Source organism: Chlamydomonas reinhardtii, chromosome 3 (genome assembly GCF_000002595.2).
Source record: "Chlamydomonas reinhardtii strain CC-503 cw92 mt+ chromosome 3, whole genome shotgun sequence".
In the NCBI taxonomy this organism is placed as follows: domain Eukaryota; kingdom Viridiplantae; phylum Chlorophyta; class Chlorophyceae; order Chlamydomonadales; family Chlamydomonadaceae; genus Chlamydomonas; species Chlamydomonas reinhardtii.
In genome coordinates this window covers 4118459-4145849 of record NC_057006.1, presented here as the reverse complement: position 1 = coordinate 4145849, position 27391 = coordinate 4118459, and the positions used below count along the sequence as shown (strand labels likewise).

At 64.2% G+C, this 27391-nt stretch overlaps 7 protein-coding genes across 9 annotated transcripts; 4 read left to right on the top strand and 3 right to left on the bottom strand.

The window, feature by feature from the left end:
• Window positions 1–115: 115 nt before the first annotated feature.
• CHLRE_03g173500v5 (uncharacterized protein) lies at window positions 116–3274 on the bottom strand. Its single transcript, XM_043060919.1, has 4 exons — window positions 3067–3274; window positions 1958–2888; window positions 952–1773; window positions 116–720 (listed from the first exon to the last, which is right to left on the bottom strand). The coding sequence occupies exons 1-4, from the start codon at window positions 3124–3126 to the stop codon at window positions 536–538; spliced, it is 1998 nt and encodes a 665-aa protein (XP_042926048.1). The 5' UTR covers window positions 3127–3274; the 3' UTR covers window positions 116–535.
• Window positions 3275–3374: 100 nt separating this feature from the next.
• CHLRE_03g173450v5 (uncharacterized protein) lies at window positions 3375–8400 on the top strand. The gene is made up of 11 exons (XM_043060918.1): window positions 3375–3564; window positions 3885–4168; window positions 4353–4406; window positions 4569–4658; window positions 4946–5166; window positions 5314–5369; window positions 5593–5666; window positions 5878–5966; window positions 6135–6443; window positions 6741–6791; window positions 6987–8400. Exons 1-11 carry the CDS (start codon window positions 3441–3443, stop codon window positions 7711–7713), a joined length of 2079 nt encoding a protein of 692 aa, XP_042926047.1. The 5' UTR covers window positions 3375–3440; the 3' UTR covers window positions 7714–8400.
• Window positions 8401–8402: 2 nt separating this feature from the next.
• Window positions 8403–13114, bottom strand: CHLRE_03g173400v5 (uncharacterized protein). Its single transcript, XM_043060917.1, has 11 exons — window positions 12908–13114; window positions 12724–12829; window positions 12427–12549; window positions 12092–12286; window positions 11717–11867; window positions 11447–11538; window positions 11023–11286; window positions 10660–10884; window positions 10228–10344; window positions 9276–10073; window positions 8403–9085 (listed from the first exon to the last, which is right to left on the bottom strand). The coding sequence occupies exons 1-11, from the start codon at window positions 12919–12921 to the stop codon at window positions 8993–8995; spliced, it is 2178 nt and encodes a 725-aa protein (XP_042926046.1). The 5' UTR covers window positions 12922–13114; the 3' UTR covers window positions 8403–8992.
• A 92-nt stretch (window positions 13115–13206) lies between these two features.
• On the bottom strand, window positions 13207–17734 carry CHLRE_03g173350v5 (uncharacterized protein). 2 transcript variants are annotated; one of them, XM_043060916.1, is made up of 9 exons: window positions 17402–17734; window positions 17128–17275; window positions 16855–16869; window positions 16604–16806; window positions 15883–16034; window positions 15300–15454; window positions 14796–14932; window positions 14364–14458; window positions 13207–14047 (listed from the first exon to the last, which is right to left on the bottom strand). In XM_043060916.1, the coding sequence occupies exons 1-9, from the start codon at window positions 17483–17485 to the stop codon at window positions 13915–13917; spliced, it is 1122 nt and encodes a 373-aa protein (XP_042926045.1). In that variant the 5' UTR covers window positions 17486–17734; the 3' UTR covers window positions 13207–13914. The 2 variants fall into 2 exon arrangements, with proteins under 2 accessions (XP_042926045.1, XP_001703461.1); XM_001703409.2 differs by lacking the exon at window positions 16855–16869.
• A 200-nt stretch (window positions 17735–17934) lies between these two features.
• Window positions 17935–23250, top strand: CHLRE_03g173300v5 (uncharacterized protein). 2 transcript variants are annotated; one of them, XM_043060915.1, is made up of 14 exons: window positions 17935–18341; window positions 18440–18468; window positions 18710–18859; window positions 19106–19117; window positions 19306–19348; window positions 19547–19639; window positions 19844–19972; window positions 20218–20283; window positions 20478–20524; window positions 20721–20737; window positions 20998–21166; window positions 21395–21571; window positions 21758–21890; window positions 22117–23250. In XM_043060915.1, exons 1-14 carry the CDS (start codon window positions 18225–18227, stop codon window positions 22402–22404), a joined length of 1470 nt encoding a protein of 489 aa, XP_042926043.1. In that variant the 5' UTR covers window positions 17935–18224; the 3' UTR covers window positions 22405–23250. The 2 variants fall into 2 exon arrangements, with proteins under 2 accessions (XP_042926043.1, XP_001703297.2); XM_001703245.2 differs by having other exon boundaries at window positions 22117–23090.
• CHLRE_03g173250v5 (uncharacterized protein) lies at window positions 23145–25513 on the top strand. The gene is made up of 4 exons (XM_043060914.1): window positions 23145–23361; window positions 23589–23819; window positions 24117–24372; window positions 24555–25513. Exons 1-4 carry the CDS (start codon window positions 23338–23340, stop codon window positions 25082–25084), a joined length of 1041 nt encoding a protein of 346 aa, XP_042926044.1. The 5' UTR covers window positions 23145–23337; the 3' UTR covers window positions 25085–25513.
• A 51-nt stretch (window positions 25514–25564) lies between these two features.
• Window positions 25565–27390, top strand: CHLRE_03g173200v5 (uncharacterized protein). Its single transcript, XM_001703246.2, has 2 exons — window positions 25565–26497; window positions 26748–27390. Exons 1-2 carry the CDS (start codon window positions 25884–25886, stop codon window positions 26977–26979), a joined length of 846 nt encoding a protein of 281 aa, XP_001703298.1. The 5' UTR covers window positions 25565–25883; the 3' UTR covers window positions 26980–27390.
• Window position 27391: the final 1 nt, after the last annotated feature.

Genomic DNA, 27391 nt, shown 5'->3' with positions numbered 1-27391 from the left:
AAGCGTAACGTGCGAAGTCGCAAGGCCAAGCACAGGCCCCTGCTGGCAGCCTGGCAGCCAGCTGAACCCTCCACAGGAATGCCCATACCCCAACGGCGGACAATGTGTGGCGTTCGCCAACGCGACGTTACAGTACAAGGAGGTCCGAGTTGCCCACCTGTATACCAAAGCACGGACTCACGCATACGCTATTGGCGGGTCACCCCTGGGCTCTGGCCTGTGGGCCTGTGGCTCACGCCACCGCCTGCATACCTCTCCGCAGAACGGACTCCATGCCGCAAGGAGGCACCGAGCTCCACAGCAAGGCCAGGACTCACTGCGCCCCTATCTGAACCCTGACAGCGGCCTGGCTAGCCTTACTTGCCGAGCTCTGCATCCTACCAGCCGTCTTCCACTACTCCTGGGGCCATCAATCCATCATCCCTTGCACCATCCGCTCCAGAGACGCGGGGCCCAGGTCTGCCCCAGAAGTGCAATGCGCGGGGTTCTTGCTTCCATAAATCAACAGACCCCTGCCACACGGCCCCCAGACCATCTATTTCCGCCGCTTTTTCTTGCTCTTCTTCTTGTGTTTGGAGCTACTCTTGTGTTTGTGAGATTTGCGTTTATGCGAGGAGGAAGACGACTTGCGCGCCTTGAGGTACACATCAAGAGCCCGCTTGACGTCTTCACTGTCCGGCCGCCCGCCGCCCGCTGCGGCCGCCGCAGCAGCCGCCAACCCTGTGCAGGAGGCAAGAGGAACGGCTGTACTGGGTGTACGGTATGCTGGTGCAACGGGGGCGTTGAGTGACGTTTGACGGCCTGATGCGACCGTGCACGCACTTCAGTTGCGCACCGCATCGCGTACAGTCCTGCGTGTTCTTCCCTTGCGCTCTCTAGCACTACAAAGCCTTGCAACTGCACGGATGCAAGTGAAGCATGCATCCCCATGCATTTTACCAAAGCACCCACCTGGTGTGTCGCTGCCACTGCTGCTGCTACTGCTACTCCCACTGCTGCCGCCGCTGTTGCTGCTTAAGCTGGTCCGCCGCCGGCGACTCTTGCTGCCGCCGCCGCCGCTTCGCCCCCTGCCGCCCGGCCAACTGTCCGGGCCCAACCCCGCCCCGCTTGCCGCACGTGCTCGCCGCTCTGCCTCAAGCTCCCGCTCCAGTTCATCCAACTCCCGCTCCCGCTGCAGCCGGTCAGCCTCCGGCAGCTGCGGCCCGCCGCCGCTCCCGCCGTCCTGCTGCCCCGGACCAGCCGGCCCCGAGGCGTAGTGCACAGGTGCGCCGCCGCGATGCCGGTGCTGCTGCAGCGCCAGCAGCTGCTCCTGCTGCCGCTCCCGCCACGAGCCGCCGGCGCCGTCACCCTCCTCCGCATTCTGCTCCGCCGCGCCGCCCACACCCTCGCCCGCGCCTTGCTTGCGGCCCCGCGGCGTCGCAGCCACCGCCGCCGGCCTTTCCCCGCCGCCAACCCCCCGCACTTTCTCCAGCGCCGCCCGCCGCCGCTCCTCCTCCTCCCTCCTCACCGCCGCCGCGCCCTCCGCCACCGCCGCCGCCACGGTTGCCGCCGCGTCCGTGGCGTCGGCGCCGCCGCGCCGCAGCACCGCCGCCAGGTAGGGGGCCGCGTTGCGATGCGTTGGATCCAGCCGTATGGCCTGCCTCAGGTCTGCCTCTGCCGCGGCCAAGTCACGTTGATTGGCGTGCGCCGCGCCGCGCGCCACCAGCGCCTCGGCACTGCGTGGGTCCAGCTCCAGGGCGCGCGTGTAGCACTTGAAGGCGTCGGGGTAGTTGCCTGCCAGGGCGCACACACGAGGGCACGTGTCAGAGAGCACAAGGGAAGGAAACACGAAGGGCGTGCGACATGTGCGCGTGTGTGGATTTGCCTCTGGGTGTGTGTGTGTGCCCATGAGGCTAGCTCCCTCCCGTCCGCCCGCCCTCCCGCCCGCCCTCCCGCCCTCCCGCCCGCCCGCTCTCACCCTGCTTGGCCAGCGCCGCGCCCTGCTTGACTGCCTCCAGCGACCAGCGGCAGTCGATGTGGCCCCGCAGCATTCCCCGCAGCAGCTCCAGTCCCGAGCCCGAGTCCGTGGCCCCGCCTGCCACACCGCCGCCTCCTCCGCCTCTCCCTGCTGCCCCGGGTGACTGCGGCCGCCCTTCCCCTCTCCCACCAGGCGCCCCCTGCAGGCCCTGCAGGCCCGCGGGCGGCGGCGGCGGCGCCAGTGTGGATCCGGCCAGTCCCTCGTACAGGTCTGACATGCCCAATGCGTCCGCCATGGCCGCCTCGCAGTGCGGGCTGCGGTACGTACGGCTCTCGTCCAGCGCCTGCAGGAAGGCTGTACACGCGTACGTCGGCTGCTGCGGCTGCTGTGGCGGCGGTTGCTGCTGCTGTAGGTGTTGAAGGTGGGGAGGAGGTGCCGCGCATGGCAGCTCTGGCTCGCCGTCGGCCGCCGCCGCCTGCGCCAGTCCCGGCGTCTGGGTCACGGTAGACTCGTCCGGCGGCCGGAGCTCGAGTAGCGGCTGCTGCGGTGGACCGCCGGCCGTGCCATCAAGCGCCTCTGTCCGCTGCTCTCTTTCGCTTGCATGCTCCCCTTCCTCCACCTGTCGTGGCTGCTGCTGCTGCTGCTGCTGCTGTCGCTGTCCCTCCTGCTCGTGCTCTGACAACTGCCATCGGTCGCCGCCGCGCCCCTCCTGCGCGTCCTGCCCTTGCTGGTCCGCCTGCTCCTCCTGTTCTCGCTGCCGCCGCAGCTGCTCCTGCCACTGCTGCCGGCGGCGCTGGTGCATGTCTGCGAGCTCCTGCGCGGCCGTGTCGGCTAGCTCGTCCAGGGAGGGCACGGAGGCGAAGCCCCATGGCAGGAGTGTGGGCAACTCCAGGCCCCCGCCGCACTCGGCCTGCAGCAGCAGCTCAGGGACCTGTGGAGCAGGGCATGAGAGGTTGGGAGCAGAGCAGAGTGCTTTACAGCCTGCATGTCAAGCCTGCATGTTTTGGCACTGCTTGTAAGGCGCGGCGCCCGTGCAATGTCTGACGGGTGCAGGGTCGGGTGCCAGGGGAAGTAGGACTGCGCCGTGCCCGCTTCCATGATCCACTCGCCTTTTCCAGCAGCAGGTCCTTGAGCCGCTTGGTGGCTCTTTCGAGGGCATCGGAGTTCATTCTCAGCCCTCTATATGCTCCACTGTGCGCGCCAAAGTCGCCGGCACCTCAGCGCCCAGGTGCCCCGGTCATTCCTCGTCGTTGTTTATTGCATCTGGCAAATTGATGGTGTTCTTGCTGCATCAAAATTTGTGTCGCCTGGTCCCATGGACCGAATGCTGAAGTCAGTCTGTGCTGCAGTCAGCCGAGTCCAATGTGTTGGGCGAATTGTTATTGTAACGTCTGAAGTTCTACTTGTGTTATAAACGCCGAACACTTTTGCCAGTCCCTGCTCTCTGCCATCAACAAGAGTCTGCACAACAGTCTCGGCTTCAATGTGGGCTCTTCAGAGCCGCTCGACCAGCGTGCGAAGTCGCCACGCGGAGCGACAATGCCCGCGCCTGACAACCAGAGGCGGTGCAGGATGGCGAGCTCGCGTGGTCTCGCATCCGCATCCTGGTGAGCGCGCTCTCGTCGCTCACGTCGACGCGCCGATCGATTTGTGGTTACCTCCTGTAGCAGTGCCATGATGCTGTGGTTGATAGCGCGCTAAAGGTGCGGTTGACGACGTTGCGTTTTGATACGGTACTGCTGACGGAGGGCCGTCCGGAGCCTCACACGAGCACACCAACTGCCGCCAGACGCTTCCTCGGGGTCCCCTGCAGAAACGTTCACCCTTCGCCTGCCGGCCCCGCAAACTGTGCTCCAACGGCTTGACACACTAGTGATACGTGTGGACCATGACCCACCTGCAATTGCGCCCTTGTCTTCGCCCGCAGCCGGCACCGGTACGCAGGTCCCAACTTCGTCCGTCCTTGCCGCCGCAGCGACAGCCGCGCCGCCCGCCGAGGCTGCCCCCCAGCCGCCAGCACCCACATCCTCAATTTCCACCACCACCATCACTCCAGCTGCGTCTCCCGGCGGTAGCAGCTCGGGCGCTGTGCCCTACAACTGGTTTGCCAACTGGGTCCCCATCGTGCCCGTGTGCTATCTGGATCCGTCCCGCCCCACCCCTGTGACCATCCTGGGCCAACCCCTGGTGCTGTGGCACCACAAGACAGAGGTGTGCTGTGGGGCTACTACTGCCGCGGTGACTGTGTTCGCTTTGCCGCCTTCTAGCTGCCGGGTCCTGGCCTTCTGGGGCTGGGGAGGGGAGGGGGTGCCGCATAATGGTTAGGCATGGCGTGGCGTGGCGGGGCATGTCGGGATGCGAACGCCCAACAACGCCCCACGCGCAATGCACACAGGGCTGGAGGGTGATGCGGGACATGTGCCCACACCGCCTGGCGCCGCTGTCGGAGGTGGGTGCTGGTGTTGGTGGCGGTGCTGGGACAGGGGGCAGGACTGGTGCTGAAGGGCTCGCGGACGAGCACGCTGGTGTAGCATGCGTTTGCGTGTGTCGATTACGTTGGACTTGTCCCAATGCTGCAAACCTTGTGGCGTTTCTGGGTCGCCCTGCGCAGGGCCGTGTGGAGGAGGGCGGCACGCGGCTGGCCTGCGCCTACCATGGCTGGGAGTTTGACGGAGACGGCCGCTGCACGCGTGTGCCGCAGGTGGGGGCGCCGCGGTAGCCCGCGTGCTGTGCAGCGTGGGATGGGATGGCATGGGGTGATGGAACACAGGCGTGCGCACTGTGTTCCTAGTCGCAGTGTCCTGAACCGTACTTCTTTCCGACCTCCCGAGGAGAAGGAGGCATGGCGGCTGGACGCCGTGCATTCACTTCTATCCCCCTTGTGTCTAACGCCGCCCCCCCCCCCACTTCCTTCACTAATCATGAATGTACCCCCCCCCGCGGTGTCGCTCCCTGTGTGTGTCCCGCGCCAACCCCCCGCGACAACAGCTGGCCGCCGACCCGCGCGCCCCCGCCACCGCCTGCGGCAGCCCGCGCTCCTGTGCGACCTCCTTCGCGTCCCGGGTGCACGACGGCGTACTGTGGGCCTGGCTGGAGACGGGGCCGGGAGCCGCCGCGGCCGCCGCCGCCACACCGCTGCCGCGGCTATTGGATCCAGACACGACGCCCATCCTGGACTGGTCCATGAACGAGCTGCCTAACGACTACAGGTGGGCGGGGCCGGGGGTGTGAGGGACGAGGGGCAGACGAGTGCTGCGGCCCGGGTGCCCACCTGCCCGCTAGCCTTTACCTCCTGCGCATCGTTGCACTTCCCTGACCTCCCTGATCTCCCCGACCTCCCTTCCCTCTTCCCGTAGCTTCTGGGTGGAGCAGGGCATGGACCCCGCACACGCCAACTTCCTACACCACGGGCGTGAGTGCTGGTCCGCACAACTACTAGCGTAGCGGCAGGTTGGGTCGTCGAACATAAAGGTCCCCCGAGCACGGAGCAGTGCGGGGTTTGCGTGGCGGCGTGTTTGCGCAGGCACTGGGGTCGTATGGTGTGTGTGGGCTGTGTGAACTTGGGCTATGGCGTGGCCTGCATCCACCAAGGCCCTCCCACCACCGCTGCCTTCCGCTTTCTCGCCTGCACGCAGTGGGCGCCTTCCGCACCAATGAGAGTGTGCCGATGCGGGGCGGGATGGTGCGCAACCAGGACATAGACGTCAAGGTGAGCAGCAGGGGTGAGAGGGGCCTTGTTCTTGGGGCACCGTATTGTCGTTGACGGCTTGCCTAGCTACGGGGCCTCAACGAGTCAACACAACTCTTCCTCGAGGCTCTCACCTCCCACCCGCACGCCTAGCTGCTTTTCCTTTGTATGCTTCTTGATGCCTTGATTTTATTCGTTTTGTGTTACCTTACCTCATCTGCGCTCCGCCCAGTCTGGCTGGATGTGGCGGCACCGGGGCTATGAGATGAAGAATGAGGACATGGACGCGCAGCGCGATTTCGAGCCGCCCTTTGCCATCCGGTGCGTGTGGGGTGGCGGCGGCAGCTACCGGCAGCAGGGCCTGGGTGTGCTAGGGAGCACAAGGAAAGGAATCATGCCTGGGTGTGCGTGTGCGGATGTGCGTGCGGCTGCATTACGGACAAAGTAATTTCTTGACGCCTTTCGCACCGCGTTGGCTGCTGAACGCAGGGCCACCTACGACCAGCCCAACGGCAGCCGTACACAGATCTGTACGATGCAGGTGCCCGTGCGGCCCGGCGTGTGCCGCACCTTCTTCAAAATGGGTGTGGGGAAGGCATCTAAACCCACGCCTGGCTCGGCGCCGCCGGCGCCGCAGAGCCCGCCACAGGTGCCGGCTGCCGCCAGTGCCAGCGCTGCGACGAGCGCCGCCGCCGAACAAGCGACGGGTGATGAATACGCAGGAAAGAAGGAGAGGGAGGTGAAGAAGGAGACAAAGCGCGGAGGGATAACCGACCTGCTCGGCAAGCTGCCGCACTGGTGAGAGCTGCTCGCACCTGCTTTGGACCATGCGGGGCGGGAGGGCGGGGGGAAGCTGCTGGCAGCTCGGTGCTTGCTGCACTGCGTCAGCAGCAGCTGTCGTGTCAGCACTACAGCGACAACCCGTTTTGCTCCACCGTCCTGGTGCACTCGTGGTTGGGGGCAAGTGCGGGCTAGAGCGCCCTCCTGGGAAAAGGACAATATTAACCCCGCCCGTGTACTGCACCCGCAAATGGATGACCAAACCCATAGAACTAAAAACCCCGCCCTTGCCCCCGACACCTGCCCCAAACGAAGGCTGTTCATGTCCCAGCTCATCGCGGACCAGGACGTGGTCATGATGTGCAGGTTGGTTTAACTTGATCAAGCCTGATCGCTTGTCCGCTGCCTTTCTGTCATTACGTTTTCAGCCACGGCCGCTCGGCCGCTGGACTCGCCATTCGCCTTGCCTGACCTGCCAACCAAGCGGCATACACCTTACATGCCAATTTCTCACGGAACCAAATAGGGCTTTCGCTTTTATCCCTTTTTCAACACACGCAGGCAGGAGGAACTGATGCGGCGCGAGGGCCTCACGCGGCGCGACTACTGGCTCAACAGCCGCAGTGACGAGGGCGTTGCGGCCATCAACAAGTGGATGAAGATGGCAGGCTACCCGAACAGCCTGTGGGACAGCAACGAGCCCGCCGCCGCAGGCGGCAGCAGCACCAGGAGCAGTGCCGGCACTGCCGCAGCGGCGGCCGCGTCGGATCCTGGCAGCAGCACGGGAGCAAAACACAACCACAGCCGGGCGGAGCAGCTGCTGAGCCGGGGCGGTGCTGCGGCGGCGCAGGTAGCGCCGCTGGGACAGACATATCGCGGCTGGCCGGCCGCCGGTGTCTCACTGGAGCAGATGCTGTCGCGGCGGGAGCGGCACCTGCGCCACTGCGTGATATGCCAGCGGGGAGAGGTGCTTGTGAACCGCGTGTGCATCGCGCTGACGGCAGCGGCGGCGCTGGTGGCGGCGGGCACGGTGGTGGCGGCGCTGGTGGGCGTGATGGGCGGCGGCGGCATGGCGGCGGTGGGCGGCTGGCGGGCGTTGGGGGCGGCGGCGGCGGGCGCGGTGGCCCTGGCGGTGGTGGCAATCAAGGCTTGGGCGTTCAAGGAGGAGCGGTTCGAGTCAGGGCTGCCGCAGTGGGAGCAGAACGGCGGGTATGCGATGCTGAGAATCAAGGGCTCCAAGGTCAAGGGCGGGAAGGGCCAGTACAAGATCGAGAAGCCCAAGAAGTAAGGAGTGATGCGGCGCCCGCCGGACAGCTGGGGGATGGGGAGGGGTGAGGAGGTAGGGGAGGAGGCGGAGGGGAGGGGCCGGTTTTAACGGGAGTGCAGGAGCGTTTAGAGGAGGGTTGAGTTATACGGTGTGTGCGAGTGATGCCAAACTGTCAGGGAAAGGACAGTACGTGGTGCATTGGCACCAGCAGGGATTGGATGATCGCGCGCGTGTGCAAGCATTACGTGTCATCAGCAGGAGGCGCAGTTTTACACGTGAGGACGGGGGAGTATGCTTCATTCGTACAATGACATTTAGTTATGGAGGCGCATGGAGGCGCATGACTGTGGAGCAGGACTGGCTCCTACCCGTGCGGTGCGCGTGTGGGGGTTAAAGCCAGGCCTTCCGAGGTCGCGACCTTCACCCGCCGGGATTATCTGAGGAGCTTGTGCCCAGTAGCAGGCGGTCAGCAGTGTGAAGCCAAGGCGGCGCTGAGTTTGTACTGGCGTAGCAGATGTGTGCCGGGAGGGCGGATTAGATCGCCCGGGCCGCCCGGACAAATGCTGACTTGTTCCTGGCTAGGATGGAGGGGGCGCTATGGCGCTGTAAGAGTCGCCACACATATGACAACTGGATTGGGGGCCAATACCGGTAACTCGTCTGTTCTTAACCCGAATGTGCAACGCGAATTGATGAATTCCTGCTGGGGGCCTCCCAACAAAGCGGCCTGTCGTCGGTCCACCCCTCCGCCGCCCTGCCTGACCAGTGCCAGGCCAGTGACGGCCCCCGGTGAATCCTGGGGACCCTTCGCGCGAGATTCTTGACCTGCTTGACCCTCCCCAGCTCCCCGCCCTACTGGGCAACGCTAGTCATCTTCCTGCAAGTGCACTGCTGCTCTGCATCGCGAGTGTGGCGTTGCGGCGTGTCTGTGTGGTGCTATCGCCTGGCCGGGCGCCCGGAGCGTGAGGATTGCGCATCAGCAGACTTCCAGCCAGCCAGAAACTTGTCGGTACAGTAACTCTGGCGTTCGACCAGCCATGCACTTCTGCTCTGCCGCTGCACATTGTTTGCCGTCTGCTTGGGGTATGGGCGTCAGCTGCACCCTACGGGACCTCGCCAACCTGCCTAAACCCTGTCCCATCAAACACCTACTGGGCAACGTCACCGTCACCACCAGGGCCTCGACAACTCCAGCAGAGCCCAGGCAACACATTTCACCCAGCATATGCACACCACCTGTTCCTTCTTGCAAAATCGTATGTGTGGATACGACGGCAGTACATATTATACTATGATGCCATCATCCACGCAGCTTCAGCAGCAGCGTGAGTGCTGCCGCCATGGCCGTGATGAGGGCAGCGCCACGCGCCCGGTCCCGCTCCGCCTCCGCGCCCTGTCCGTGCAGCACGCGGAACAGCGCCATCATGTGCAGCGGGTTTATGCGAAGCATGTGCAGACATGCGTGCAAGCAGGGCCCTCCCGGTGCAAGCCGCGCCCGGCAGCCCCTAAACACCCGCATCCATCCGTCCCTAGCCAGGACGGACCTGCAGCCTGCAGCCTTCAGCTGTCTCACACACCCGCACCTTCTTCTCCGCGGCGGCCTGCCGGCTCGCCTCATCCGCCAGCTGCCGCTCCGCCTCCGCAGCTTGCCGCTGCTGCTCTGCATGCCGCGCCCGCCATGCCGCCTCCTCGCGCTGCTTCGCCTCAGCCGCCGCCTGCTGCCGCGCCTCCTCCGCACACCGCTGCGCCGCCGCCGCCTGCTGGCGCTCCGCCTCCGCGCACCGCGCCGCTTCCTCTGCCCGGAACTGCTCCGCCCGCCGCGCTTTCTCGTACGCCACGCATTGCTGCTGAGCCTCCTCTGCTCGCATAGCCGCGTCTGCCATGGCTTGCCGCGCGTCAATTTCCCGCCGCCGCAGCTCCTCTGCCTGCCGCCGCACCGCCTCCGCCCGCTCCCGCTCAGCCTCAGCCTGCTGGCGTGACTTCGCCGCCTCCGCTATTGCCACATCCGCCTGTCGCTGCGCCTGTGCCACAGCCTGGCGTGCCTCCGCCGCCAGTTCACGAGCCTCCGCCGCCTCGCGCTGCGCTGCCGCTGCCTGCTGCTGCGCCGCTGCTGCCTGTGCCGCCGCGGCCTCCGCCTGCCGCAGCGCTGCCGCCGCCCGCTCCTGCGCCTTCTCCATTTCTCGCCGTGCCTGCGCCGCCTCGCGCTGCGCCTCCTCCGCCTGCCGCCGCGCCGCCTCTGCCTGGCGGCCCAGCAACACCGCCAGCCGCTCGTTGTAGCGGCTCTGCACCACCGCCCGCCACTGCTGCTCGAATTGGTGCTTCAGCGACGCCGGCCCCACCGCTATGGCCTCGAACTCCTTGCGAGCGGCCGCGAGGCATGCCTGTAGTGGCGCCGCATTTCGGGGGAATGTAAGGTACAGCGCGCTTGCACGTGGGGAGGCACGGGGCAGACAAGATGCACACAAGCAGACCCAATACGGGACCTCACAAACACGACCGCGTGTGCCCAGTTTCCCATTTTCTCCCGCATCCCACCTCGTGCCGCTGCCGCAGCTCTTGCGTGTCTTGCGGCTCCGGCCCCTCCACCCACGCCGCCTCATACGCTTCCTCCGCTGCCGTGCATGCACGGTCGCACTCGCGCCGCAGCGTCGCCTGTGCATGTCCATGTGGAATTCATGACATCAAGGCGCAGGACGGCAACGGTGCCCCGCGTATGTGATCACGCACGAGACTCGGGGAAGAAACCATGTAAACCGTGGTTACACCTTTGGAAAAGCGCAACCGTCCAGGCGCCTGAAATGCATGTGCTGGGCTCCCTTTCTCCCCGTCCGGTGCCCCGCCTCGACCGCCCGAGCCTGGCCCCTTGACCCCCCGACGCTTCTCTCTCCCATATCCCATTCCCCAGCCCTTGCGGACACCTTTCATGTCCCCAACCAGGCCAATTTCCCTTGCCGTGGTGCGCCTTACCTCCCAGGCGTCCGCAATGACCGGCACCGCGCCGCTATTGATGGCTCCGACGTACGCCTCCAGCAGCGCCGCGAGCACCGGCCCCGTCACAGGCGTCGCCGCCGCACAGCCGCCCCCGCCCTCGCAGGCACTGCCGGCGGTGGGAGTGGCGCCGGGCGCCTGCCCGCCACCCCAGGATTTGGGGCGCGCGCGCGCCGCGATCAGCGTTGCAAGCTCCCTCACACCCTGCGGGGCACACGCACGTGCTTCATGTTAGGCCGTACACTGGGGAGCATGTGCGCTGAGGCCAACCTGCCACGCCCGTCAGGGGGCGCGAAACACATGCGCGCGGATGGGCCCCCGATGCTACAGCTGCGCACCTACCTCCCGAAAAGCCGGCGCCAGGTCAGTCGCGCCCAGCGACCCCGGCCCCGCGCCCGCCCGCAGTCGCCCGCCGTCTGCCAGCGGCTGCGGCAGCATGCGACACTCGTTGGCGTGGGGGAACAGAGCGCGCAGCGCCGTTCGCGGGTCATCGCCTGCGCCGCCATTGCCGCCGCCGTCGCCATCTGGGTCGGCTCCATGGGTGCCGTTAGCGCCTTTGCGCGACAGCGGTGCCAACTGTCGCTCCATGTATTCCGTTGGCGTCTCCTGTCGTACAATTTTGGAATTACATCGTGGTCATAAAAGCACAAGCAGTCGTCAGATGGGGCGCGCGCGCGAGCTGGGGCAGCCTCTAGTTTAGGTGGCTCCGCGTGCACATGCTTTGATTGGCCCGCTGGCCCGCTGCCGGCATAGTCATGTTGCGCACCTCTCGGCCGTTGATGACGGCGGGCTGCAGGTGCGCGTCCCGCAGCACCCACACGAAGGTGGGCGCGTGCTTGCCCAGTCCACCCGTGTGCGCTGCACAGCGGCCGGAGGCAGCGTGTCAAGCTGCAGACAGAGACAGAGGCGCAAGCTGTCCACACCATGCATGCATGGCAGGCCTGCACCACAGACCCACATGGGCGGCGTCCCGTATGTCAGCTAGGGCCGCCGCTCCGCTGCTGCGCCTGGCTGCCGCTGTCAGGCTGCCGCTCACCTCCCGCGTGCTCGCGCACCCGCCGCACCACCTCCCCCACCAGCCCGAGTCGTTCCACGGCGTCCTCGTCGATCACGTTCATGCTGTTGTACACAAACAGGCTGGACAGCAGCGCTGTCAGAGCCATGACGCGCACAGAGCGGCTCTTACACTGCGGGGCATGCGAAGAAGCAGGTACGGGTCGGTTTAACGGTTCATTTGTGGGCGGGTGGGTAATGGTCGAGGTAGGTGAGATATCAGAGCACGTCAGTAGCTACTGTACGGTTCCTCAGCCGCAAGTGGATTCTACCCTGTGACGCTGTGTGCAATGATTGTGTGAAGCACACAGCCCGCAAGCCTGATGAAGCCAGACCCGCAATCACCCCATCGACCCACCATGCGCGCAGCTGAGGTGCCCTCCACATCCAGTAGCAACAGCCGGTGCGTGGGCCGGCCCGCGGCAGCGCGGCTTACAGCTCCGGTAGCGGCAACGCTGCCATCACTGTCCATGCCAGCCTGCGGCAGCCGCACCGGCAGGGGCGGCCACCACATGTCCAGTCCCTGGGTGCAGGCTTCCGTAGTGTGGCCCGTCTGCAGCGTTAACGGGTGGGGGCCATACCCTTCAGTGACCCGTCCCTGGCAATGTGCTCATCTTGCCCTATTGGCGTTGACTGCTGAGTTGGGAAGGCACGCAAGGCAGCAGATGCTTGATTTAAGCCGCCACTGCTTGCCTTGAAGCCATGCTCCGGTGGCAGCTCCAGCCCAAGGAGCTCTCGCACTAGCTGGTTGAGCAGCGAGCTCTTGCCGGTGCGGGGCAGCCCAGTCACCGCCACCACCGCCAGCGGCACATTGTCCTGAACCAGGAAGGGCGCTCAAAGGGCGTCAATGTAATGCTGCTGCAGCGTGAAGGAAGAGCGCGAGGAAGCGGCTGACCCAGCGGCAGGCTAGCCCGTCCCGGCCAGCAGGGCAGGGGTGCGAGCAAGGCATGCGTAGCGGACCATGGTTCGTGCACAGCCGACCGCGCGCACCTGGCCAGTCGCTACTTTGAGAGCGTCAAGACCAGGGCCGAATTCAAATTTACCCGTGTCCGGCTCCCAGGTAACCAGCGCGAGGGGAGCGCCGATGCATGCGTCACTGCAAGCAACATTTGCCAAGGTTTGGGTTGCCGACGCATTGATGGTTGAATGATTTTAAGTTTCAGGGCCAACATACCTGGCCGGTGCCATCGGTCCAGCTTTTGCTGAAGATATTGCCAGTGGCCAAGCAGTCGCCGCAGGCCGCACTGGATGTTTGGGTAGCGTGGAACTTTCAAAAGCTCGGATGCCTGAGGGCACCGAAAGCATACATTATGTAATCGCAAAGCTAGTGTGTGTGACGGCGTGGCAAAATTTGGTCGCGACTGCTGGCGTGGATCTTGACACTCTCCGACGACCGCTCCGATTCATCTGGCCTTGCCTGGCGCGTCCTACGCCCTCCTTGGAGGATCACCGCTTATTCACAACACGAGTGTTTCTACTTCAGTTTTACATTGCTTGGGGGCTTTATGGGGGCAACCGGGTTCGTCTGTTGCGCCCGAGCCCTCAATCCACACAGACACGCACGGCAGGTATGGTGGAGAGGCCGGCGAAGACATACCTTTGCCTCATCCCCCGCTGCTCAGTGCTTAGCACTTAGCTCACAGGCTCTCAGCTGCAACACCGGTATCACACAGCGTGTGCACACCCCAGCTCTCCCTCCCCATCCAAACGGCACGCAACACACATCATTGTCACTCGCTACTCGAGAACACTCGACTGCCGCCTCCGCAGGAGTCACAGCCGCTGCTCTTACGTTGAGTCCGGTGAGACCAAACCAACAGTCAACGATCCGTCAGTGAGCCTTGCTCCCCACGCGTCATCATCAGTCACGCGGTGTCAGAGGACCGCAGCGGCGCCATGCCGCCGTGGTGTGTCCAATGCCATACGCATCGTCATTCGTCACCAGCCTGTCCCTGCCATCCGGCCTTAGGGCTGCCGGCCAGCCCGTTAGTTCAAGCCGCATGCCGCAGGCCCCCGCCGCGTTTAGTCAGCACGCGCCACACGGTCCAGGCCGCCAAACAGCAGCTGTCCAGCAGCTGCGCCCCGCTCGCTCCGCGGTGCTCCTGCTGTTGCTGTGCCCGGGGTCCTCGCGAGACTCCAGCTACAGCTACAGCTACAGCTCCGTCCGCCAGATCAAGCAGTTTACTTGGCCTCCTCCTTGGCCTCCTCCTTGACCTCCTCCTTGAGCGCGGCGATGACGTCGGCCTGCTCGTTCAGCTCCGCCACCTCCAGCGCCGTCTTGCCGTCCAGGTTCTTGCTGGTGCGGTCGGCACCGCTGTGGTGGAATCAAGTAGAGAGGCGAGGTCAGGGCGAGAGGAGTGACGTGTTGCAGCCCCTTTGGCCGGCCGTGTCCTTGCCAGCACCCTTCGATGAGGGCTACTTGATGGGCAAATACCGCTTCCGCCCCTTTGCACGCCATTGCCCCTCTGCGCGCCTTCAATCACTGCCCTGAAGGCCCTTGCTGCGCTTCCATGTGCCCATCACGTCACGGGCTTCCATACAACCACAACCCTCCGGTCTCCTCCTCATACACCCCCTTGTACATGCGTCTCGCGCCCCAAAACAAACGCAAACGCCCAGTCACTGCTCACCTGGACAGCAGGATCTTGACGCTCTCCGCCTGACCGTAGCCGGCGGCGTAGTGCAGCGCCGTGTTCTGGTTGGTGTCCACCGCGTCCAGCTTGGCCTGATTGGGGGTAGCCGCGAGGGGTGACACGAGAGCGAATACGGTGTATGGGGGGCCGGGATCGACAGCAGGCGGGTGAGCCAGCCTCGCCAGCGGGCTGCCGCAGCAAATCCATTCTGACCTCTGCAGCGGTGCCTGACGGTCCGTCACACTCCTCGCTGTGTTCGCCGATTCCATCTTCCCTCGCCCGCTCCAATCCAACCCCCCCGCTCTCCATGCCCCCCAACCCCCTGCCGCAATCACGCCTCGATCCACTTCTGTTTCCGCTTCCCCTCTCTGCCCCTCCCCTGTGTCCCCTCGTCCTCACTCCAAACGCGGTATCGGCCCCCTCTCCCACCTTGGCGTCAATGAGCATGCGCACGCACTCCAGCTCGCCGTAGCCGGCCGCGAAGTGCAGCGCGGTGCGGCCCTCCTCGTCCGCCTCGTCCGCGTTGGCGCCCTCTGCGAGCAGCTTCTTCAGCAGCTCCACGTCGCCTGCGCCAAGAGCGTCGTGCGAGGACAGGAGGGAGGCAGGCCGGCATGTGGGCTGTCAGGACAGGAAAGAGAGAGGGCTGTGCGGGCGGCAGGGACTGTTAACAGCCGGGAGCTGTCCCTGCCCGCAGCTGTACCGTACTGCGCCTGTTTCCATAGTTTTGGTACCCCCGGTCTATGTTTCCCAGCGCGGGGACCTATCCCCCATATCTGCTTGTCCCCACCACCGCCCCGCGCTTTGCCTGCGTGTGTGGGATGTCCGCTATTACTACCCAGCCCTGCCCTCTCTCCTCCTCCCGCTGCTGCTCCTGCTGCCTGAGCCCTTTTCCACGTCCACACCTCCCCCGTCCATCTATTGTCCGCTGCTCACCGGCGCTGGCCGCGCCGTGCACGGTCTCCTCCACCTCGCCGTCCTCCTCCTCCTCGCCCTCGCCGGCCTCGCCCGCCTCCAGCGCGCCCTCAAAGTCGAACACGCCGCCCATGGCCTTGCCCAGCTTGCCAAGCACCTCGGGGTTGTTCCACATCCTGCGTCAGGTCAGGAGGGGGATGTAGGTTGCGAGTGTGGCGGTGCGCATGACAGGCGGGCGTGCGGCACGGTCGTCGGGTGCAAAGGCGCGGGCTGTGCGTGTAGACTCAAAGGCGCGGGCTGTGAGCGCTGCCGGGTGCCTTGTCTTCGTCTTCCTTTTCCTGCCACCCCTCCGCCCCACGCTATCCTGTTTAGTCCAAGCTGTCTCCTGCCGGTACAGATCAGGACTCCTGTGCTCCTTCCTCCCAAGCCCTCCTCACCAGCGCCACGCCGCCTGCCGTCACCACCCGAGCTTCCCATGCCGCCCCCTCGCCCTGCAACCCCCTCCGTCCCTGCCAACTCCCACATCCTACAACCCCCACGGCCCTCGCCCCGGCCGTGACCGACTGCTGCCGCCCCGCCGACCCCTGCGCGCGCCTCGCCTCACTTCATCATGGCTGCGGGGCCCTGGCTCTCCAGCTCCTCCAGGATGGGCTTGAGCTCGGGGTCATCCTTGAGCCCCTTGAGCGCGTCCTCCACCTTGGTCTTGTAGTCGGGGTCCTGCATCGCCTTCATCATGTTGGCCATGTTGGGGTCGGCCTGGAGGGTGGGGACAGGGGGCAGGGGGAAATGGAGGAGATGGGGCGGAGGAACAGGTGGTGGGCAAGAACGGGGATGGGGTAGCCGCGCATGTGGCAAACGGAGTGATTGAACCGCAATTACGAAGTGCCAACGTTCAGTGGGAACGGCGTCCAGTGGGAACAGCGGGTACTATGGAGGGAGTGAGGAGCGGGGAGCCCGTGCGTTCGGCCTAGAGGTGGCATTTCAGGGCCGGCACCAAGTCAGGGGCAGACGAGCGCGGCCCCGGTGTTGTGCGGTTACAATGGGCGTCAGCCGCTCCAGCAGACAGACTGGCTGCGCCAACCCATATGGCTTGGGTTGGCAGCCTCACCCGTTGTCGGTCACGTCTCAGCCCACGCTTCCTCCAAGCATTTTCCTTTGCAGCTTCGCTGGCGCCTACCACCGCCCGCTGTTCACCTTCCTTGACCTGCCCTGCAGCGATCCCGCCAGCCTCACAACCCCACCCACCCTGGCCCAACCGCTGCCCTGCCCCCAAGCCGCCTTGGAGCCCCTGTGCTTCGCAAACTGTCTACACGCGGAGGCCGCACCTCGATGATGGACTTGCCCAGCTTCTCCGCCATCTGCATGAAGCTGGGGTTCTGGAACATGCCCTGCATCGCCTCCATGTACTTGGAGGGGTCGAAGCCGGGCGGCATCATGCCGGGCATCATGCCAGGCATGCCACCAGGCATGCCACCAGGCATACCGGGCATACCAGGCATACCGGGCATGCCGGGCATACCAGGCATCCCTGCGGGCATTCCGGGCATACCGGGCATTCCGGGCATACCGGGCATACCGCCAGGGAGGGCGCCTATGAGCATAAGAGAGTTTGAAGAAGGGGGACTTCTGTAGGGCTGCTAGTCATGGAAGCGTGTGCACGTGGTGTACGTTTGTGCGTGTGTACTTGGCGGTGGCGGGGGACTGAGCGTGAGTGCGGTGGGGCGCGCGGTTGGAGGCGCGGGGTGAAGGCAGCTGACGCTCGGCCGAGGACCGGCCGTTTGGTTGTCAAACGGCAGCCCGACCCAGATCCTCCAGCATCAATTGTACAGCGGATTGAAGCTCTACTCACCAGCGGCGCGCGCATCGCCGCCCGGCGCACCGCCTGGAGGGGGCATACCACCCATCATCGCGCCGAAGCTCTCTTGCATCTGCTTCGCGATCTCCTTGAATGAGGGGTCGTTGGCGATCTGCTCAGCCATCTGCTTGATCGAGGGGTCCTGAGAGCGGCAAGAGGATCGAAAGTTCGTCGGCGGTCCTGTGGTGCTCTGGATGGCGCATTTTCCTCACAACACACATTTCCCAGGCAATCGTATCCATCTAGAGCCACAATTACAAGTGCTTACGTTCAGCGCCGACTGCAGGGCAGAGAAATCGAAAGCACCCGCACCACCAGGGCCACCGGGGCCCGCAGGCATTCCAGGGAACATTTTTGCTAGATGATTATGTAAAGAAAACGGCGCACTAGCACCCTGGGATTAGAGAGCAAAGGACTGCACTCTGCTCAGCGAGCCCGCTTTCAAAGGAGGGCGTGTCCCATGCGATGTCCTGCACACCACCTGCGCCCGATGCATGTTGTCAACAAGCTCCATGTTTTTTTTGCCTAGCATAGTATATTGTTGACTGCGGGCTCGCTGTGGTAGTCCGAGAGTCGCGCGCAGCAGTGGCTCTATTCCATCTGTTTTAACCTGTTTGGGATGATCCTTAGAACATGAGAGCAAGGGGGGAATGGCGCTGGGGATGCGCGGGTACTCGGCGCACACCGGAGCTGAGGCAAGTGGGGGGAACGAAGGCGCGGAAGGTTCTGCGGCACCGTGTCGTCCTACGCCCGTGCTCTCCAAGTGCAGCAGACGCTTGCGTGCCGAGACCGAGTCAATTTAAACCTTACAGTACATACATATGCAATCCAGGCCACGGTCGCGCCCATACGCATTTCAGGGTACAACTAGTTGCCGCGAGTCGTTGCATTGAGCTCAAACCGGGCCTAAGGGCCTCGCTTAAAGCATGCGGATACAGTGAATCACAAAATGCTCAGGCGTCCAAGTCATGTAACAGAAGCCGGTCTGCCGCGGTGCAACATCTGTCCCGACCATGGAGCCTTGGCCGGGAAAGGCTTGCTTAGTTCCTAGATTAATAAATCGGGGCTGTCGCCTAGGGTCTTCGCAGCCAATGCGTCAGCCGCAAAGCCCTTATGTTTATATGGCCGCGCTGGCGGTGGTGGCCATGGCAGTGGCCCACGCACTCGACGAGGAGGTGGACGTGAAGGACGTGTGCTCCTTCTATGCGGTGGGTAAGCTCCTTTTGAGCGTCATTGAGTATACTCAGCCTTCTAGGTCTGCGCTGGCATGCCACTCTGCCAGGCTGACCCTTCCTCACTCACTCAGGTTGGACGGGCGAACATACATGACCCCTGGTAAGCAGCTACGACAGCCGATGGGCAAAGCTGTAGTCTATAGACTCTGCTGGAACACGTCGGGACTGTGGCCGGAGGTGTCGGCAAAGACAAATACCCAGCACGACACAGCGGCGGTGCACCTGCCACCAGCTGCTGCGCCACCCCCGCGCTAAGGAGACTTCGTCTCAGTCCTAATGGTGTCGGGACAATCCTCGCCGCAGCATCACACAGGCGTGTGCATGTATCACATCGCCCGCAGGCGCTGGGGCCCGTACCATATTTGCGACACAAGCGCGCTGCCGCGCTGGCTGGAGGCGGCGGCAGCCAACTGCTTTGACTGCGCCAAGCGGCGTCCTGTGTGTGGCCACAACGCGCCGCAGCTGCACTTCCACGCCTACTTTCAGAGGTGGTAGGTGATTTGGGCTTCTTGCCTTAAGTATGGTGACTCGTGAGAATGTGGAGGCTGAGGCAAGCGAGGGGGTTGGTGCGGCGGAGGGGGCACGCGATGTGGCGCGCGCTGCTGTGTATGTGAGCATCGTCGGCGCGAAGGGCTTGCGCGCTTGTTGGAGCACATGGTATTACCCCATGCTTACTATCGCCACATGTTCCCGAACACAAACCCGATTGCGCATGTTTGAATCCTCCGGGCGCGAAGGTCGCAGCACTGGTGAGAGTACACGCGCAGGGCGGGCGGGTACGCAAGTTTGGTGGGCTCGTGACAGCACGAAGTGGTAATGCCGAGTATAGTGGCGCAGGGTTCTACATCGCCTCCAGCAAACCCGACGGCCTGGTCAGACCCGGTTGGCGATGTGCAACGTGTGACGTGTTGTGCCTGGTCAACCCGCTCCCTCACAGGAAGTACGACTTGCAGATGTACCAGGCATTCCTTCTGACGCAGGTGCGTATAAGTTGGGAGGGGATGCATTTTTTCGATCCCCACCTAACAGGGATTTGCGATGGGGGAGCTCTGTGGGGCTGCAGTGTTGTCGCGTGTTGGCCCGCCCCCGGGCAGCACCGTGTGTCCGGCCCTTAGTGCCGCGCGAACCGCGCCGCTCCACCTCTGCAATGCCCCGCCCGCCTCCCACGGGTCACACAGAACCTGCACAGGGCGCACATGAGTGTGTGGGTGGACAACGTCACTGCAGTGCTGGAGCACCCGGCAGGCCAGTTCCTGCACAAGTACTCCGAGGCAGGTCGTTCTCGCGGGGGGCGCGGTCTTGGGACGGAGGCAGATACCCTAGGGTGACACGCCATGGCGGGGGTCGGCGCCGCTCGGTGTGCAGGGCTGCTGCGGGCGGTGCTTGTCTTCGTCGTGGCCCCGGCCCGAGCAGCCCGGCGCGTCCAATCCGACTGACCCGGTCGGTGCCGGCTCGCACCCTCCACTGCCCTGCAGTTCATCAGTGTGCGACAGGTGCAGTGGGAGCGGGCGCTGGTGGGCACACCGCTGCAGGGGCACCCCTTCTGGCGGGACGCGGCGCTGGTTCGCAAGAACATCTACACAGCGGCGGGCTTTGCGGACGTGGTGAGTGGCGGGGCACGGAGGCGGGGTGACAGGTTTTCCGCTGGGTTGCAACAACCCGGACGAGTCCTGAAGCAGGCTCTCGCTTGTTGAGGCTCGGTTTAGGGGAAATGGAGGGGTGCGGGCCTCGGTCCGAAACCCTGTGGGTGCGCGCGTTTCGTTTTGCTTAGCAAAGCGTGACTCGACCGCGCATGCCCTGAGCCGTGCTGCACCGCCATCCCGCCTGCCGTGCGCCAACCTTCCCCCAGCTGCGGCTGCTGCTGCTGTACCAGCACGGCGGCGTGTGGCTGGACACAGACGTCGTACTGCTGCAGGTGCGGCCGGAGGCGGTGCAGGGGAGAGAGGGTTGTAAATTCCAGCCCAAACTAAACCAAACCAAGCGAAAACGAGGGAGGGACGGTACCACTGTATGCTGCTCGCAATTCTGTGTATTCTGGCTTGTATGCCAGCCACAAGTTCAGTTGCCGCTGCGCTGCGCTGCGCTGTGTTCCGCCCTCGCTCATCACAGGATATGTATCCAGCCACTGTGCAGATCGGCTACCAATTCGCTATGAGGTGCGGGTGCGGGTGCTGCGTCAAAGCAGAGCGCGCGGGTAAGGGGGAAGCAGTACAAGGGTGCGGGTGCGATGACTGCCGTTTCAGCGGGTGTTGGTCCTGTTGTGCTCAAAGCAGTGCGCCTGTCTGAGTCTAAAATCTGATGCTGCACATGGCCCTCCCCTTGCATTCGTGTTCGTGTCCGGGGCGTGTGCAGGTGGACAAACAATCACGGTGAGTGATCCGCCTTGCGCATGATGCGGGAGTCAGGGAATGCAGCGGCGGATTTGCCTTTTGCTGACTAGCTCTGGCTTGTCCGTCTCCTCTCTGTCCCTCCGCCGCTGCTTCCACGGGTTCTACCTGCGGCCTCCAGTCCTCCTGCATCCCATGGCAAATCTCGCCGTACCAGGATCATGCAGACAGTCCTGCGTGTTTTGCTCCTTGGGCGCCATCTCAAACACACCTACTCGCACGCGCCCTGCTGCACCATGCAGTGATGTACCTGCGTCGTGGCTCGCCCCTGGGCCGCCGCATGCTGGGGGCGGTGGCCGCCCTGCCGTACACGGACGAGGCTACCGCGCGGGGCTACGTGGAACGGGTGTGCAAACCGCTGGGCTACATGACCGCACACGCCAAGTACGGGTACACAGACATCTACAACATGTGAGAGGAGGATTGCCGGGCGCCGCGCTCGGGGCGGATCGGGGCGGAGCGAGTAGGGACAGTAGGAACTGGGGCTACCCGCCTTCCCTTGTAACCCGGCTCTGCACCAACCCGCACCCCACCCCCTCGTATTCAATGGGCTGGGGCATACCGTACACGGCGACTCGACCTCCTTCATTGTACGACATTTGCAGCTTCAAACCGAACCCCCGCCCCTCGCGTGTGCAGCTGCATCCTCAAGATGTTCCAGGAGCACGACAACACCACGTGGACGGCACAGGGCGGCGGCGGCGACCCCGATGACGTGCTGTTCTCGCGGCCGCTGGGCTGGTACGACAGCGACTGGCCCGAATGCCTAGCGGGGCGCGACGCGGCCAATGACACAGACATTGCCCGCGTGCTGAGGTGGGGGCCACGGGTGGGGACTGGGGGTACTGGGGTAAAGGTTTTGGTTGTGGGCATGCCGGCGTGTGAGAAGCGCGTGCATGGCACAAGAGCTGCAGCTGCTCCTCCTCCCGTCCAGGTGGCTATTTAATGACCGCCCGTATCCATATCTCCGATTCCCGCTCCCTCCCTTCCGTACATCCGCAGCACGCACATGGCGCTCCATTCGCGGTTGATCCAAAACAACGGCTTCCAGCGCCACTCCCTGTACGAGCTGGTGACACAGCTGCTCGACGACTTCTTCACCCTGTGCTCCGACGTGGCATGCATACCCCGCCAGGTGGGGCGGGTGATGCTGCACATGCAGCCGAAGCAAATGGGGCTGGGAGTGTTTGCGGATCACCATGCCCGCTGTGGGCGGGGTGGGCAACAATGTGTCGGCTGTCTCCAGGGAAATAATGGGGATGCACGTCTTACGAGCACCCGCCCACGAACACACTGGCCAAAAATCGTAGCTGCTGTGTTGATTGCACCCTTCACGCTCGCTGCTGCCGCCTCGCTCGCAGGCTGTGCGCCTGGCGGTGTATCGGGACGTGGTGGAGCAGATGAAGGCGAACGCGCGGCTGCCGGCGGCGGCGGCGAGCAGCTCGTCATCGCAGGAGTCAGCAGGAGGTGCCGGTAGCTCTAGGGGCAGCGGTAGCAACATCAGCAATGGCGGTGATAGCGATAACCGGCAACTTGTTGCCAGGTTCAGCGATGATAACGCCGCGCCGCGCTACCGAGAGGCGGGTGGCGCGAGGGCGAGGGCGGCCGTGGTGGGGCGGAGAGGCGGGGCAGAGCAAGTAAGGCTCTAGGGACAGCCGCATGTGGCGAGTAACATATTCGCGATTTGTTTGACAGTTTGACCCGTGGCGCGCAATGCGATTGGCATCATGTACAGGAGTCGTCGCGTAGCCGGCGCGAACATAGCTTCCGGCACCCTCGCGCGAGAGCTCAGGTCCAAGCGTAAGCCCGTGCCCAAGGGCACGCGCGCGGGCCCAGAACCTTGCTTAAATCCGCAACCGCCTTCGTGACTGCTATTTCAACCATTGTTTAAGGCGAAGTTTGATTGTTATATAGCGTTTGATTTGAGGAAAGTGCAGGAAGGTAAGGACGTTGCGCACCAATCCGCCTCGAGTTTGGTCTGGTCCCGCCAAGCGCTGTCAATGTCAGCCATTTTGGCCAGACGAGCGATGCCGCGTGCGTACAAATAGGGACCGAATAAAATTCGATGGACCTCTCGGTATACCTATCTGTGCCTTAGTACCGGTCTCAGAAAGACAACTCGAGGTCGTGCAACATCGCATCCGACCTATCGACTGGTGTACATCGCTGCTTGCCAACTTTGCAAGCTTTGCGGGTGAGTGACCCAAGAATCGCAGTGGGGTAGGCTAGTGGAACGTGTATGGAGTGTGTGGCTCAGGCCTGGTAGCTGCAGTCTAGGCCCCTGGTGTGATGCGGTGTGAGTCTAGGCAGAGCTGGTGGGCACATGTCTCAGCACGTCCGCGTCAGGTAGGGCCACGGCTTGGCACAGGGCAGGTCTTGCAGTCAATCAGTCATGCCTGTGCAACGCTGATGCTTAGCGCGATGGTCATGTTTGCGGTCCTCGGTCACCGTGTGATAACCAGGTGCCGGACCAGGCGGGGCGTCCCCTTGTGCTACGTACATCAACACTTGCCATCCTGCTTGCCATGCTTCTCAATCATTCCTGCAACGCCTTCCCTGGCCCTTGCAGGACGTAAGTGGCCATGTGCAACGTGTGCGGACTCAAGGTGAGGACAGCGATGGCGACTGCGAGCATGCACTGCTGCGCAAAGCCAGGAAGCGGGCGGCACCCTGCGGGACACGCGCTAACTAGCTAGGTCCAGCATAACGCGAGTGGCAGCATACCGAATTCTGCTGGTATTTTCGTGCTTGCAGCTTGCTAATCTCCCCCCTTTCCGTGTGCTTCTCAACCCATTTGCGTGACGTATCCATATCTCCGTTATCCCGTGTGCAGGAAGGAGGCAAGAACATGTTTCGGGACCACGCCACCGCGGTGGGACTTGTCCTTCACGACCTGTGTGGCATCCATGGAGCGCTGGTGTCGCGCCACCACACATTGGAAACCATGGCCTGCGAGCTCAACACCATCCTTGAACACACGCCGCCAGAGCTCCGGCAGCGCTGGTGGGCCGTGGAGGGCGGGACGCCGTTGTGCCGGTGCTTCGTGTGCCCGTGCTGCACCAGGGTGAGTGGCGGACACAGGGCAGGGTGTCGGGTGTTGTAAGGTATTGTATTGATGGGTGTTGTCGTAGGCCATATGGCTCAGGGCAGCAGGCGGGTGGGCGGTTGCGCACGCGTAGGATTGGTCATACTCATGTGCAGGCAGCCAGGCAGCGGGCAGGCTGGCGATGCGAGCACCATGCTTGATACCATTACCAACGCGAGGTGCATGCACCGTCAAGCAGAATTGCGAACCGACAGAACTCTTCCACCGGCCCGCCCCATGCCTCCTCGCCTCACCACGTGCGCCGCTGCTGCGCAGGTGCTGCCCTCCGCCACCGCCAACACCCACCTGACGACTGCACTCACACACATAGCGGTCGGGCTGGACACCGTCAGCCTCCAGCGCTTTAAGACCCTACGGCAGCGGGGCGACCTGGCGGCTCGGCGGGCGATGCGTGACATGCTGATCCTGCAGGCGGGGGGCCCCCGCGGCGTCTCTGTTGTGGACCCTGGAACAGGGCGGCACTGGTGCGGCCACAACCCGCTTACCGCACAAGAGCGAGAGACGCAGCAAGGTGAGGCAGCGCGCGGGGACGGGGAGAGTAAGGGGCAGCGGACAGGGGGGCCAGCAGGTGCAGAGGCCGGCTGCAAGGAACACGGGAGAAGGCGTTGCGGGAGGCCATGAAGGAAAGCTGATTTACTGGTGGTGCTAGAAGACTGGGCTTGACATTGTTTGTGCCGTGCTCTTGGCGTGCAGGTTACCAGAGCTTCTTGAGTGATTGCTGGAGCGGCCTGCGCTCACGGTACCCGCCCACTCAGCCAAGCGCTCCGCTACCGGCACCGCCGGCGTCGCTGGTGAAGCAGCCACCAGCGCAGCCACCGGCACAGCCACCGGCGCAGGTGTCCCTGGAGGATCGGCTTAAGTACGTGGAGGCTCAGTTGCCACAGCTAGAGGCATTGCTGCAACAGCAGCAGCAGGAGCGGCAGCGGCAGGGAGCTAGCTCAGGGGGCCCCTGGGTCAGCGCAACGCAAGCGGCTTCGGTCTCGGCAGCGGCGGGTGCCGCTGCGGCATGCACGGATGGGGTGAACGGGCTCGGAAGTCACGAGGGCGCAGAACCGCTGCTGCAGCCGACGCGGCACCAGCAGCAGCACGGTCTCGCTGTTGATGCACATGACCGCACTCTGGCTTCGACTGGGGTGGTGGCATGGGTCATGGCGCAGGTTTGCAATGTGCGTGAGCGGGAGGAGCCCCAGGATGCACGGGGGGATCTGAAGCGGGCGCGATGAGAGCACAGCACGCGGCAACTCGGCGGGCATGTTGTTGATGGCCGCTGAATGAAGTGCCCTTTTGTGCTGGGCTGGGACTGAGCTGGGGCAGCACCAAGCATTCAACACGGAATAAGAGCACCTAGGGCACAGGGATGGGGTGGCCCGATTGCCCAAGCACCGCTGTTGGGCAGGCGTAGGGGTGGATTGGCCGGGCAGGTGGCCCACACTTGCACTCGTGGAATGGTACCTCAGTGCCGCTACCGGTTTACTGGGGATGAAGGGGGAGGATACTTCCGAAATAGCTGATGCTGGAAGTATTGTTGGACATGCGCAGTTTTAGACTGGCCTGCCCCGCCAAGCAGGCAGTGCGCCACTGGACGGGGCCACGACCGATCCGCTGGGGCTCATGCGTGGAGTGGTACCGCAATGGTACTCTTGGTCTGATGGCCCCGCACGATTCGCATATTCTTCTATCTTTATCTAATAGTGGGCACCTACAGGAGAAGAGATTGTATCAGAGGGCGGGTGCACACGGTTCCGATGTCAAGCGCGCTCGACCTCGCCAAGCAGCGGCACAACGAGATTAGGACCGCGCTGCGCTTTTTTCTCAACTCTTGGCATAAGCACCGCCAGAATACCAGCATCGCTGAACCGAGGGCAGTTTTGGATGAGTTTCTGCGCTTCAAGGCTTTCACTTCCTCGCTTCAGCAGCATTATAGCCCTCTAGAGGCACCCAAGGAATCCTATAGCAAGCGCGGCCGCGATCGCTCGTAAGCTTGGAAGTCGGACCGCATCTTCGTCTGCACCCTGCCCGGAAATGGACGTCCCGCTGCGCGCGCTTGAGGGCTGGGGGCAAGCGCTCCTGCAGCAGCTTCCTAGCAATGGCAGCAGCTCGGGCAAGCAGTGGGCCTCGGCCAGGCCAGGCCTGTCGCACGTGTCGCAGGGAGGTGCAGCCCGCTGGGCCGTCCCCGGCCAGCTCCGACACCCCTCGCTGCACGTGTCCGGCCCTCACGCAGCATGGCGGCGACCGTCTACTGGTGTCACAGCCTCCAGCGCTAGCACCGCTGCCGTACGCGGCGGCGGCCTGACGCCGGCAACAATTGCGGCCAGCCCCCTCGCCAGCGTCAGCGCCTCCATGCCTACCGCACCCGCACGGGCACCAGCGCCGGCGCCCTTCGCCGCCTCCTCCATGGCCACCGCCACCTCACCGCTGGCAGCAGGAGCGGCGTCCATGTCCGCCGCCGCGCAGGCCGCCGCGACGGCCAAGGCCGAGGTGGGTCGGGCCACATGGACGCTGTTGCACATGCTGGCAGCACAGTTCCCGGACCGGCCTAGCCGCCAGCAGCAGCGCGACGCGCGCACGCTGGTGGACTGTCTCACCCGCATCTACCCCTGCGGCGACTGCGCGGAGCACTTTGCGGAGATTGTGCGGTGAGCGGTGGGGCAGGGCGATGCTAGGGGGAGAGGAGCGAGAGGGGCAAGTGGAGGAAAGGCGAAGGAGGATGGCGGCAACAAGGGGCGGCACACAGCAAGGACGGGAAGTGGGTTCGTGTCGATGCTGCGTTGAAATCTCGCGTGTACGAGCAGCACAGGTGCCTTCCCGCCATTCCACGCTGATGCCTCCCGGCCTGAAACCAACCATCCGCCCGCCTCTCCAACCCCATTCCAACCCTGCCACCAGGCGTGACCCTCCCGCGGTGGGCTCGGGCCGTGAGTTCCGGCGCTGGCTGTGTGGCGTGCACAACCGCGTGAACTCGCGGCTGGGCAAGCCTGTGTTCAACTGCGACCTGGTGGAGGCGCGCTGGGCGCCGCTGGGGTGCAGCGCCGAGGAGGCGGCAGCGGGCGAGCCGGCGGCGGCCGGGGCGGGCAAGGGCTGCGAGCTGCTAGGCGTGGGCGCCAAGGGCGGGCGGTAGGCGTCGATGAGGTGGGGGCAGTGTGGCGCGTGGCAGTTCAATAGCATGTCAAGGCGGTAGGCAGAGAACGGGTGTGAGGCGGAAATTAGGCGCTATGAGTTGGCGCTGGATGTAGGGTCTGTCAACTGGGATGAGGTCGGACGCGGTGGTGGGTGCTGGCACGGCTCGTGCTGCAACGCACCGCTTCTGGGCAGGCTCGCGAACACAGCTCTGTGCGTTGAGTACGCTGTAGTGCTGGATGTTGCGCCAGAGTGGTCGGCGGGGGACAAGCTGGATGATGCGATGGGCAACGGCCGAAGGCCCAACGGGATCGGAGTATCGGACGCATTCGGCCGCAACGGCGCTATGGCAAAAGGCTGGTCTGCCCTAGTCTGCCTGGTCAGCTAGGAGCCAGAACGTCTCTCTATTTAAA